At 39.7% G+C, this 13,065-nt stretch overlaps 1 protein-coding gene across 1 annotated transcript; it reads left to right on the top strand.

Moving 5' to 3' along the window:
* The first annotated feature begins 576 nt into the window (after positions 1–576).
* On the top strand, positions 577–12,919 carry dennd2db (DENN/MADD domain containing 2Db). Its single transcript, XM_048256028.1, has 13 exons — positions 577–929; positions 1,713–1,812; positions 3,320–3,498; positions 4,576–4,688; positions 5,336–5,405; positions 6,805–6,882; positions 9,317–9,457; positions 9,579–9,727; positions 9,986–10,160; positions 10,854–10,904; positions 11,200–11,281; positions 11,585–11,827; positions 12,011–12,919. Exons 2-13 carry the CDS (start codon positions 1,722–1,724, stop codon positions 12,094–12,096), a joined length of 1,458 nt encoding a protein of 485 aa, XP_048111985.1. The 5' UTR covers positions 577–929; positions 1,713–1,721; the 3' UTR covers positions 12,097–12,919.
* Positions 12,920–13,065: the final 146 nt, after the last annotated feature.

The following is a 13,065-nucleotide window of genomic DNA, read 5'->3' as shown; positions in this document are numbered from 1 at the left end:
TTATAGATTTAAGCATTCTTCCTAGATTATGTTGAGAAATACAAGTTGGACAGTAGGAAACAAGGTAGGCCCTACGGACATTGTCAGCGTGAGAAGACGCTGAAGGTGGGCTGAGCTCAACGTTGCGCTCCGCCCCACATTGAGCCCAGCCCCGATCTGCAAGCTGCAGCCAGGGGCTTCTCCCTCCCCACACACTACACACACACACACACATAGGCTACACACACAAAATACACCTTCTTAATTACTGCATTTAATTTATTCTTTTAAGTTGAGCTGACTCTTGAGCTTAAGAATTTCATTACTTATAATTAATTTTATAAGTACATGACAATAAAACTACTTGAACTTGAACTATCCTTACATTTGGCCTTTTCAACTTTATTTGAAACGTTTTAAAATTACGTCTGCGTAAAATCAGTAGATTCGCCTATACTTAACATAGCCTGCCTCGGCCAAATTGCTGTGTAGACAGAGTTTGTAAAGGGTTAGCCTGCGTTATTAATGCTGCGGGTGGGTGGAGTGTCATGCTGTAAGACACCTCCCCGAAACCACCTGAGTTGTTGCCTAGGCGAGTGTGCGCAAATATGCTACATAGTGTGTCAAGCAGGGGGAAAAAACACACGAACAAAGCGTAAATGGTTAAATATAGGCTATCAACGTGCGAAAAACGGAAGAGGGATCAACAGGGACGCACTCAGAAACTTTCTGAATCGTGCAGCACGCGAGTAGGCTGCAATGTTGATGGGCATGAGAAATGAAGACCGCGTATAAAAGAAGAGCGCGACTGTCACCTACCTACTACTTCAGCGCGTTAGAAATGCGTCTTCACGGCAATGCCTGAGGCAAGGTCAAGACAAACTGTTAACATTTTTTAGTCCTAGGCTATAGGCTGACAGCTGACTGTAAATAGCCTACGCATCAAACCTGTAAGTTGGCAAACATTACTATTTTCTAACAGGCTTGTTAGATTGTTAATACTTCGAAATTGTTGCCTATAGGCTACTGAACCTCTGAACCATTTGAAAATAAAATACAAGTTGTCGTTTTTAGTCTAACGTTTCTCATAAATGTGAAAACTGAAGAAGTAGGCTAGTAGGATAGGCTACTGACCATGTTAAACAGAAACAGAATAGGCCAATGTCATTGCTTTTAGTGTTTTTAAAGCGTTTAGTGTTTTAAAATGTTTTTGGTAGAATCTTACCAATGTTTTGCTCCAAGTAGTCCTAACGTTAACTGTTAGCTCAACTAACCTAGTCTACAAAATGTTCTCACAATTACAAAGGGAAAAGGTCTGATTTGGGAAAAACAAAAGTCACTAATCCGGTAGTGCAGGTTCAGTGACTTCAACTGTGCTTAGCTTATAGCCGAAATATTTATGTTTGCTTCTGGGATTTTGTTATTGCTGGCCATAGCACAGCTGACAGCCATTGTAGGCCTATATGACTGTGACCGTATGCTTTTGTGTTATGTTCAATAGCCTGTTCAAATAGTGCTCATCAACTTCCCCAACCCACATTAAGGAATAACTTTTGTCTTTTTGATATACCAAAAAGTCCCATTAAGCCAATTTTACAAACCATAAGGAAAGTGTTGTGGATTTGCCTGCTGCGCTTGATAATGTCAAATGAAATGAAAGCAACTCTTATCTCTCTTTGTTTCCTTCATGGTGATTATAAATCCTCTCTCCTCTTTCCATAACTCCCACACAGGGTGCCACTATGTCCAGACAGAGCGATGAGCGGGACACTGGCACTTTGAGGAAACTGAGTAGTGTGTTCTCAACCATTAATGCAAAACTTCACAAGTACGGTAAGTGATTAATTTAATAGTTGACAATTAAGCAATTGATTAATTTTTACAGCCCTCTGTATGTTATATTCTACATCAAATCTACTCTAATCCAGTAACTATTTTATTTACATAGAAGCCTAGGGCAGCTCAGTTATGCCAAAAAAACATAATCATGGTTATTTTGGTCAATATTAAGATCAGGATTATTTAACAGAATTAGGCTATAGTTATAGTTATATATATATATATATATATATATATATATATATATATATATATATATATATATGATTTTGGGAACACCATCCATTTTCAAAAAAATAAAACATTTAGGTTATACAACAGTTACCACTGTAATGCAAAGGGAGCGCTGGATCTATAGCTCAAGACAAAACAAGAGCATTGCTTCAAAACAAAATGTTATGTTGTTATTTTATTTTCATAATCGTTGGAAGTCATAATTGATTTCTAGATTGATTGCAATGTAATGTCACATGCACTGTCATATTGACATGAAGGGCAGTTGCTGAATTTGCATTGACTGGACAGGAAGTATCCTTGTTCTTATCTGCGTGTCTGTAACATGCTCACGGGCTGTTAGGTGTTTTTTATATATTCTCAGCTGTCATTCAGTTGGCTTGGATTATCAGGTGTGCCAGATGTGTTACATAGGGTTGGAACTAGATGGGATATTAGGTTTCCCATGGGTGGACAGGGGACAGCCCTATCAGAATAGCTATATATTGATGGCAGTGTTTCCCATACATTGACTTATTTGTGGCGGCCCACCACAATATCAACATTGACCACCACACAATGATTTTCCTGGTTGTACTAAATTGTGCTTAAATCTGGTTGGAATCATAACCACACTGCACTAATTTGTTAAAAACTGTTGCATTCAGGTTAATTCTGCAAACCTTATACAAATAGAATTAAATTCTGTGTTTGTTGGTCTACAAATATGTAAATTGAGCTTCCTCATTCACTGGTTCACCCTGGTTGTAGTGCCACCATCAAATCACATCAAAGATGTCATTGTTAAATGGCCCTTCCCTTGTATTTTTGGGAACAAACTAATGTCACAGACAGTACTCTGTCCTTTGTAAGATCTAAAGTGCATTGGATTGCAATGATGTCAGACACAGTATTGTCACACACAGTAACATTTGTTGTCTCTGCAATTTATGTGAAATATGAGCAACGATTTAATTCAGATGTACTATTTAACAAGCCTTCCTCTCAGATAGGACACTGATGATATACTGAAGTGAAGGAACATAGTATAGACTTAGCTAACATTTTATGTTTCCCTGCTACTTAGTTTACATGACCCATCCACTCACCTGCTCTGCAAATGATGTCAAGAGTATGATTAAATGAACTGTAAGCTAGTCAGGGACTTGTGTAAGCTATGAGAACTATGAAAAGCAGATGGTGAAATTAAAAGAGACATTACTGATTAATTTGTTGAATAAATACATGGAGTCAATAGAAAAAGTCATTTTTTAAATTGTATCATTAGGAGGAGAGAGGACTCCCTCTGGTACAAATTCAGGTCCCCAGGCACCAGACTCTGCCCGAACCCAGGACCAGAGCAATGCCAGTGGGCAATTCTTCTTTGAGTACCTGGTGGTGGTCAGCCTCAAGAAGAAAAGGGGCCAGGATGGCTACGAACCACAGATCACTTACCAGTTTCCTAAGGTTAGACTTAAGTTAAAGATACACAATACAGTCATGTGAAAATGAAAATTCACCACATAAACTTGACCACTTGACCAGTATTTAAAGAGCACTTTAGCAAATACATTAAATCATCAGGTTTTAGAAGAACATAGGAACATTAAAAACACCATTTTAAAGGAAATAAGACAGTCCAAAGTAAATTCAAGATCAAGCAAAATCAGGAAAGGTTCTCTGATAAAAAATGTGTTTGTAGAGGGGATATAAAGAAGGTCATAGAAGTCAGCTTGTGTGGTTTCCTGGGGCAGATCCTTCCAGAGCCACGGGCCCTGACTGCAAATGCTCTGTCCCCTTTCGTTTTCAGTCAGTTCCCTGGAATAGATAAAACATACCTATGTATCTCAAAGCATGTATTGGCATGCTTAGTGCTAAGACGTCTGAGAGGCCATGAACCTTGACCATGAATCTTGACATCCCTTCAAAAATAAGAAGTTGGTTGTTGATGGTTAGACAGGTCTATTTATTACTTCGATGACTTAAAAATTAGTAAAAATGCCTAGCCTGGCTAGCGCCACCACTTCTCAATGAGACGTGGCCTGGGAACCAAACGTTCATTTTCTCGTATTTGAAAAAAATGCCCAGATCCGTTTATTGGGTGCCACGGATGTCTATCAAATGCGTCTGTGCATAGCTCATCATCGTCTTGCTTTCCCCCCTGTTCTGTGATTGGTTCCCTATCTCAGGCGAAAATTTGCTCCATGGTCTCCAGGCTGCCTTAGCAGCGTGAATCAAATCGCGCGCAAGGCAGCATAGGAACACCCAGGCTAAAAAATGCCATGAGTACTTTGCTGATGTTTTTACTCTACAGGACTAGTAACACTCTGAAAGTAGTTTACAATGCTGGAGTAGATGTGTTTATTATCCCACTAATGTTGCTATTATGAATACAAGATTAATTGAATATAGTAAAACTCACCTATGGTATTCATGTAACAGAATCCGCATCCTGCATGCACTCGTTTCTAATCTGTTAGTAATAGTAATAATCATATAGTATGTGTAATGTACATTTTACAAGTTGTGTTCTGTATTTGTCAGCGTGATACAATGGGTCAGTCACAGAGAGAGGACGAGGAGAAGTCTTTAAAAGCCATCACTCTCTTTTGCTTTCCTGAGGGTGTGAACTGGGCCCCACTGACTGAATACACCAGGTACACACACACACACACACACATCATAGTCTTTGAATTATTTTCATATGTTGCTTTTTCCTGCTCGTCTTGATTTATCTCTTCCTGATGCTTCTTGGAACTGATTAGATATGTTGCATGGTATGATTTCACAATCACAGTTCTTTAACTCATGCACCCCCCCAGCCCACCCCCCTCCACACACACGGAAAAAACGACTCAGTCTCGTTGATATGTCGCTCACAGCTTCGTAGAGTGCAGGATGTGGTTGTTTGTAGTGCAAGCTTTTCATAGGAGGATGTAAAATGGAACAAAATTACCCATATCTCCTCTGCAACACCAGCCTAGAAACAGGGTTAACACATAACCATTTGCCCTGTGGTGAGGGTGTTGTGGAAAAGAAACTGTTGTTACTGTTACATGGACATAAATATTTAAAACTTCCATCCATGATTTCCCAACACCACACTCTCTTTGTGCAGCATTCATACACAATTTGTTGTCTGTTTTCTTACCATGACGATGAAAGACAAAAAAGGTTATCTTTTCTAAAAGAAACATTTCAGCCTCAGCATTTTTCAGTGTAATACTGTTTTTTCCCCTCAGATATATGATGCGAGCGTTACTACCTCTGACTTCCTTCTCTTGCATCTTTTGTATAATTTCAGTGAAACCTTCTCTTTCGTTTTGACTGAAATCGATGGTAGCAGGCGGAACGGCTATTGCAGAAGATTACTGGTAATGGAACTATGAAGACGTATCTTCATCTTGTCAGTGAGCATGTCAGAAATGTAATCTTACAGTTTTTCACAATTGTTAAAACACTAAACCCCATTCTCTGAGCCATATGCTCAGTTGCCTGTTTATTGAATCAATCACTGTTTTGACAAAACCATTTACAGTTTTGCAAAACTCTAAACATATTCTCATGCAATAAACACTTTTTGCACTATGATGCACTTATGATGCATAATGAACCATAAGATTGTGTCAACTCAAAATTGATCACACTTGTTTAGGGCAGTCGTGGCCCACCGGTTAGCACTCTGGACTTGTAACTGGAGGGTTGCTGGTTCGAGCCCCGACCAGTGGGCCACGGCTGAAGTGCCCTTGAGCAAGGCACCTAACTCCTCACTGCTCCCCAAGCGCCGCTGTTGATGCAGGCAGCTCACTGCGCCGGGATTAGTGTGTGCTTCACCTCACTGTGTCTTCACTGTGTGCTGAGTGTGTTTCACTAATTCACGGATTGGGTTAAATGCAGAGACCAAATTTCCCTCACGGGATCAAAAGAGTATATATACTTATACTTATACTTATACTATACTTCAAATGATGTGACACAACCAATATAAGCTAGTTCAAAGTGCAAACATGTTGCTAAACAGTGCAGGGTCATATCAACAATGGACAGAAACAGGCATAGAGTAGGTCTTTTCTTCTCATTTACAGTACTGAAAACTGTCTTTTCTAGCGCCTTTTCCGGGAGATATATGCCCTTAACACTTTGTTTTCCATTTTTTGATGTTGTGTGTAATGACTGCTCAGTAATGTTTTCATTTTAAATGCTGTGTGAATGATCTGAACATGGTTTTGTTTTGAGCACAGGTAAAACTGTTTTGAGGCGATTATTTTAGAAGTGTCAGAGGTTTTGTGAATTAAGTTTGAGGATGGTGTTTTGTGTTTACAGTTTTGAGAAAAGGGTGGAAGGTTCCAAAAGCAATGTGTTTTAGCAATTGTGAAAAACTGTAATCAGACTAAACTAAAGATGAAAGGAATCCCATATTCATTTGTTTAGTGTCAGCTGACCAATGGAAGAGCTGGAACTTCTGAAAGATTTTTTGTTTCCCTACTGATCTAATGTACACAAGTACATTAGACCTACAAGTAGACCTTAACATACTATGTACTCATATAGGTGTGGTTACTAAATAATGAGAATGTTTTTATACAAGGTATACGAGTATAACATTTTCTGCATTACATTTCAGCAACAGCATTAGTCTCTTTCTGTATTAGTCATACCTCCTATGGGAATGTAAATACAGCAATATTACTCAGTCGACGTTCAAATACTGTATGTGAAATAATGACATAACTAAAGCTGATATTGTTTGTGTTGCTGTTGTGTCTCTTTCAGCCGACTGGCAAAGGTGCACGTCCACCAGAGGCCTACTGCATCATCAGTCGAGTCGCTTGCTTTGGCCTTTTCTCCAAGGTGAGCTGTCCCATGCAGGGGTTGGAGGGGATTATCCATGATGGACAACAGTTTGTTTAGGGTTCTTTTTCTCTGCAACTGACTCTTTAGTGAGTCTAGCTCCATGTTGACTACAGAGATAGCTCTCCCCACCAGCCTATCCAGCCAAATAGATTCTCTTTTATATTTAAACCACAGCATTGAAGAGAGTTCCAGAGGGAACATTGACATCTGCAAGAGTTTCCTACATATGTTGAGGGACTCTAGCCTCTCCAGGAAACAAAGACAACCCTGCCCTTTCCTATTCAGAGTGCTTTGAGGAAACTGGCTCTTAAAGGCATCCTATGCAAGTTTTTCACCTTAATATAACACCTCCAAAGTAATTTTGATGGTAAACTGTCTTTTAATAGGGAGAATCGTGTGCCTTCTGCAGCTGTAGTCTAGCCATCTATGGAATCCCAGCCTTGCAACTTGCTTTCCCCTGACCTGGAGAATCACAAAATACTTTAAACGGCAATTGTTCAATAGCCTACTCTTTGTATTAAATTGTGTAATGTTACCTTGTTGAGTTGACATGGCTCTTCTGAAATGATCCTGAAACTGCATTGGATACCTGTAAGTATACAATCAAAAAAGACATTCAAGCATTCACATACAAGGAATAAACCATACAATTGGTGTTTTGGTTTCAGGGTAGCAAAATCAAATCAAATCAACTTTATTATATAGCACATTTCATGTGACAAGCATAGACCCAATGTGCTCCAAAAGAAAACAAACAAGACATGACCAAACAATAAAGTTAGATTGACATAAAAAGATGGAGATTAAAATACATATAATAACAAGTGAATAAAAGTGAATAAAAAATGTAAAACAATAAAAAAAAAAAATTAAATGATCAATAATAAAACATTTAAAAAGTAAAAAAAAAAAAACAATTACATTACTTAAATAACCTTGAAAGCCTAATTCAAAGCTTGTGAGAATAAATATGTTTTTAATCTGATTTTAAAACAATACATTGTCGGAGCAGTCCTTAGTTCAGGAGGCAGGGAATTCCAGAGAGTGGGGGCATAGTGACTAAAGGTACCATGCTGAATTTGAGTTAATTCTTGGTATTGCAAGGAGCCCTTTACCTGAGGATCTTAGGGATCTGACTGGTGTATATGCAATGAGCATGTCAGAAATGTAGGAGGGAGCTACACCCATCAATGACTTAAAAATAATCAAAAGTATTTTAAAAACAATTCTTTGCTTTACTGGGAGCCAATGGAGTGATTTTAATACTGGAGTGATGTGATGTGATAAAGATACAGAGAAACAGATATAATTGTGTGACATTGGGATATGAATGATAAGAAATATTGTACTGCTGAATGATAGGCCCAAGTGGGGGGCTGGGGGCATGTACAGTTTGAAAAGCAGAGGACCAAGAATTGACCCCTGAGGTACCCCATATAAAATGCCAACTACATCAGATGTAAAATTGCCAATAGAAACAGAATGTGATCTTCCAATAAGATAGGAGGAAAGCCAATTGAGAACTGTGCCTCTTAGTCCTTCCAAGTGTTCTAGGCGTTGAAGAAGAATTTTATGGTCGATAGTGTCAAAGGCTGCACTGAGATTGAGAAGTACCAAGATGGACACTTTGTGGTTGTCTGTGGCAATTTTAAGATCATTCACAACTCTGACCCGAGCTGTTTCAGTGCTGTGGTTCATTCTCACAGTTGGTCTACAACTTTCACAGATGACAGGATCAACATTGTAACAGCAGATGTAACAGTAGCCAGCTGTTGTGACAGCTACACATTATGTACATTATGTAAACCTCACTCCCAAACACCTTAAGAGAGGTGCTAGTAATTGATGCTAGCATCCATTGGTTTTAGCTCCTTTGCTAGAACGCCCGCCTCCTAATCCAAGTTGCAGCAAATTGCCAGTTCAAGTCTGGGTAGATGCAGGGCCGAGCCGCATGGTCGGTCAAACACAACATAGTTACACAGACTACATTTTGCTCTCCGTTTAGTCATCATGACCAAAATCAGTGCTACTGGTTGATCAAAGGAGAAAGTTAAAGCACACCACACACTGTTCACCTTCAGTCCTCCCTTTGACAACAGATCACATGAAGTCTTCTGTTGTGAAGAGTTCACCTCACTCTTCTGTCATGCTCTGTTCTTTTACATTACATTTAGCAGACACTTCTTGACCAAAGTGACTTACATATGTCAGCTACATGTATATTACAAGGGATCACATTGTCCCCGGAGCAACTTGGGGTTAAGTGCCTTGCTCAAGGGCACAACGGAGGAAGCCGGGAATTGAACCCGACAACTTTCAGGCTACTGCACGCTAGCCCAGGTCATACACAGTTTTTTCACACTTTTGTTGTGAGCCTTTTATACTGCTGTGTGTGAAGTGCTGAAGACACAAATGTGTGCTTTCCCGGCAGATATTCGATGAGGTGGAGAAACGAAGACAGAAGTCCATGGCTATGATCTATCCCTTCATGCAGAGCCTGAGGGAAGCCCCTTTTCCTGCCCCTGGCAACACAGTTAAGATCAAGAGCTTCATCCCTGAGTCCGGAACTGAGGTGCTGACTAGTGATTGCGATGCTGCTGATTACCCCACAGTTCCCCCCCTCCAGGGCTGCTTTTATCAACTCTCTGATATTATATGAATGTCATTTAGACACGTTTCCTTCTTGTCACCAGATTATCAGTCTCACACGACCCACAGACTCATGGCTAGAGCACGTGGACTTCCGGACGCTCTTCTGCTGCCTTAGGGATGAGGAGGTGCTTCAGGTGTTTGCTGCCACCGTGCTGGAGCGCCGAATCATCTTCATTGCTGATGAACTCAGGTAGAGATGACTACCTATATCATATGGTTGGCTCTGATGACAAGGCATGAAACACAGTAGATAAGACTTTTTGTCTCTTGTCATGTTTTGATTAACATTGGCACACTGATGTAAAGTACAACTTTCTTACTGTTTAGAATGTCTTTTTTTCTGTGGATGGTTATATTCAAGTTACAGTACTTCATTTAGGGTTGTAATGTTTTGTAACCTTTCAAGGCAATACCATTCTCAACATTAATAACTTTATGTGCACTACAGCACCCTGTCCCAGGTTATCCATGCTGTAGCTGCCTTACTCTACCCGTTCACATGGCAACACACCTTCATCTCCATTGTGCCTCAAGTTCTCATAGATGTTGTCATGGCGCCCACTCCGTATTTGCTGGGCGTTACAAGCAACATGCTGGACTTGGTCATTGACCAGAGTGATGATGTGAGTAGCCTGCTCAAAGGACATTGCAGTCAGATGTTAACATGAATCCGCTATAGTAATGCGTTGTTATTTTAGGTTCAAGTAGTTTATTGTCATGTACTCATAAGGAATGAAATTCTTTTGCTCAGGAGCCAGCTCAACTTTAAAGAATAAATTAAAAGTAGTAATTAAAAAGGTATATTGTGTGTGTGTATGGGGAGATATGATGTGTGTGTGTGTGTGTATGTGAGGGGTAATGGGGTGTGTGGGAAGGGGGATGATGAAATGGTGTGTGTGTGTGGGGGGGGATTAAATGGTGTGTGTGGTGGGTGGGGGGAGTGGCTCCAAGGCAGTCTGCAGTGTGTTATGCGTCATAAGCATTTTTATGTAGTCCTATGTGCTGTTCTCAGTAAAGGGCCTCCAGCTTGTTATCCATCCCCTTAAGTTTGTCTATGTTCTGTTTAATGTTGAATTCCCTTGGAGATGAGTTCAAGGAAACATTGAGGAATGTGGACTTTTTTTTTTTAGAAAAAGGCTCGTGTTTTTTGTTTAGGGAATCTTGATGGTCAGTAGAGACTCGGCTTTGTGTCTTGTGAGGACTTCCAGATGTCTAGTGACGTTGATTAAGCAAACTGGATTAGAGATGTGGCCACGGGCCAGGGGAACTGGGTTGGTGATTTTTCATTCTGTTTCTGTTTTGTGCTCAATTTACAGCTACTGATCGTTAATCTATCAGACGGTGCACAGGAGAGGTTCATCACACGGGTGAGTGTCAAATGTCAGGTACATTTGAAGGCTTTTATGACCAGGAATGAGCTTTCATTTTCTCTTTAAAGCACATAGACAAACACACACACATACACAATGAGTCAAAGGTTTCCACTCATTTTCTCTCATTTTCACATGATTCTAATTCTGAGGGAGCCTTGGGCATGAGTAGCTATTGTAGTTCAGACCGTTTTAGTATTTTTGGCAGTAGTATGTGCAACACAGCCAAAGCATTCCCTCCAGACCCACAAACTTAACCCCAGACTTTCCTACTTTTTCTTTCTCTAAACAGCTCGGGGACGAGGACACTATCATCCCACCCAAACTACAGGAGGAATTACTGCAAGCGCTCAGTATCAGACAACCAAACTCAAGTGAGATTTTGTTTTTGCTTCATTAGGGTTTTTGTTATATCTGATCTAGAGAACATTTTTACTCTGTTTATATGAGAGCTGATAATTCTTGGAGAGGCTTGGCATCGAAGAGTTGTTGCGTACAAACTACATATGATTAAAACAGTATGCTGGCTGACTGAGGCCAAAAACATTTTAGAGAACTCATATTGTGTACTGTCATTTAATGCTTCTGTTGCATGAAAACACATTTCCTTTGGTGGACAGCATCACACTAGTGGTTAATGGTTAATGGACACAAACTGCTGTGTTGTCCACTTTCAGCTGCTGAGGAGTTGAACAGGGTTATCTCTGAGGCTTTCCTGTCTTTCTTTGTGACGACGGTTGGACACTTCGCAAGCCATGTGAGGCGCGGAGGCAGTGCAGCCCAGCCCGGCCTCTTCAACAAAAAGAGCTTCTGCAAGGCCACAGAGCCCAAGGCCAACCGGCATTTTGTTAAACACTTTGTGGAGACGCAAATGTTTGATATCTTCATGCAGGAAGTGGAAAAGCATCCAAATCGGGAAGGTTAGAGATGTCTTCTTGTGGTTTTCAAAAAGAGTTAAATTACCATTTTGGCAATCATCTGTGAACACACAATAGAAGTAAACAAGAGAACAATAGAAGTCTGTTCTGAGTTATTATCTACATAATTGAACAACTTGAATTGAATATTATCTAATCAGTGTGATCATTGTCTGTTATTTTCAGGTTTCTTTCATAAAAAAGTGGCTGAATATGAACAGAAAAGGAAAAGTGAGAAGGGCAAAGGTGGATGGGGACGTGTGGGATTGTAAGGACCTCATCATGACCAAAACACTGTCCGATCACTGCTTTATAAGCCCACCTTCTCAGTTCATGCTATTAGTTTGGTCTAAGGTGTAACCTTCTCTCTTTTAACCAAGGAGATGGTGAGAGAGAGAGATGGTGTGAGTCAGCTGAAAGTGCTTAGTGTTTTATTACTCCTTGGCTGCTGTGATGGTTTAACCTCAGCAAACTCATATGAAAGAGCATTCCCGACATGGTTTAACGTTTTTAGTTGTGCTCTTTCCTTGGAACAATATGTAAGAGGGCTTCATGGGAAGCTTGTAGCTTGAGCTTCAAGTATGCAATTTGCCTTAATAGGATCAGGGATATTTAGGAAATGTTATTCTTTCTGAAGCACTGTCATCACTTCAATAAAAATGTTCAGGGTAGCTGTTGCATGTTAAAAATTAGCTCACTTTTTTCCTAGTCTATAGCAGACTCAAAGAATACACTTAATCCACAGTGTCAAATTTAGAAGGATATTTAGTTGGATGACATGTATAATGTGAATATTTAAAGCACTTTTGTCGTGAAGATTGTCATCTGCTAAATGAGAATATAAGGTGCTTGTTTTAAGCATGTTCCTATTTCCTATTAGCTCAGTCATTCTTAAGATATGGGAGGAAAACGTGGTTATGGCTCTACCTGACAAATCTTAATATTAATATATGTGTCTCAAACATCACATTCTTGCATCAAATGTTGTCTCAAGTATAACTGAGCCATGTAAAACTTTTATATTTGAGTATAAGAGTGTTACATGTAAAATAGCACTTTGTCTTAGTTTTGTAAATAAAATATGAAAAAGTTAAAGCTTGGAGTATTATTCTTATAAAATGATACTTGCTAAGACTTGATTTGATGTGTCATGCTTCACTGTCATTCATACATCTGATGTAGGTTAATATATTATTATATTTGATATATGATAAGAGTAAACCATTCTCCATTCAGAGGAA

This window comes from Alosa alosa, chromosome 10 (assembly GCF_017589495.1).
Source record: "Alosa alosa isolate M-15738 ecotype Scorff River chromosome 10, AALO_Geno_1.1, whole genome shotgun sequence".
NCBI classification, from domain to species: Eukaryota; Metazoa; Chordata; class Actinopteri; order Clupeiformes; family Clupeidae; genus Alosa; species Alosa alosa.
Note: the sequence above shows the minus strand (reverse complement) of the source record. Positions and strands in the feature narration are given on the sequence as shown.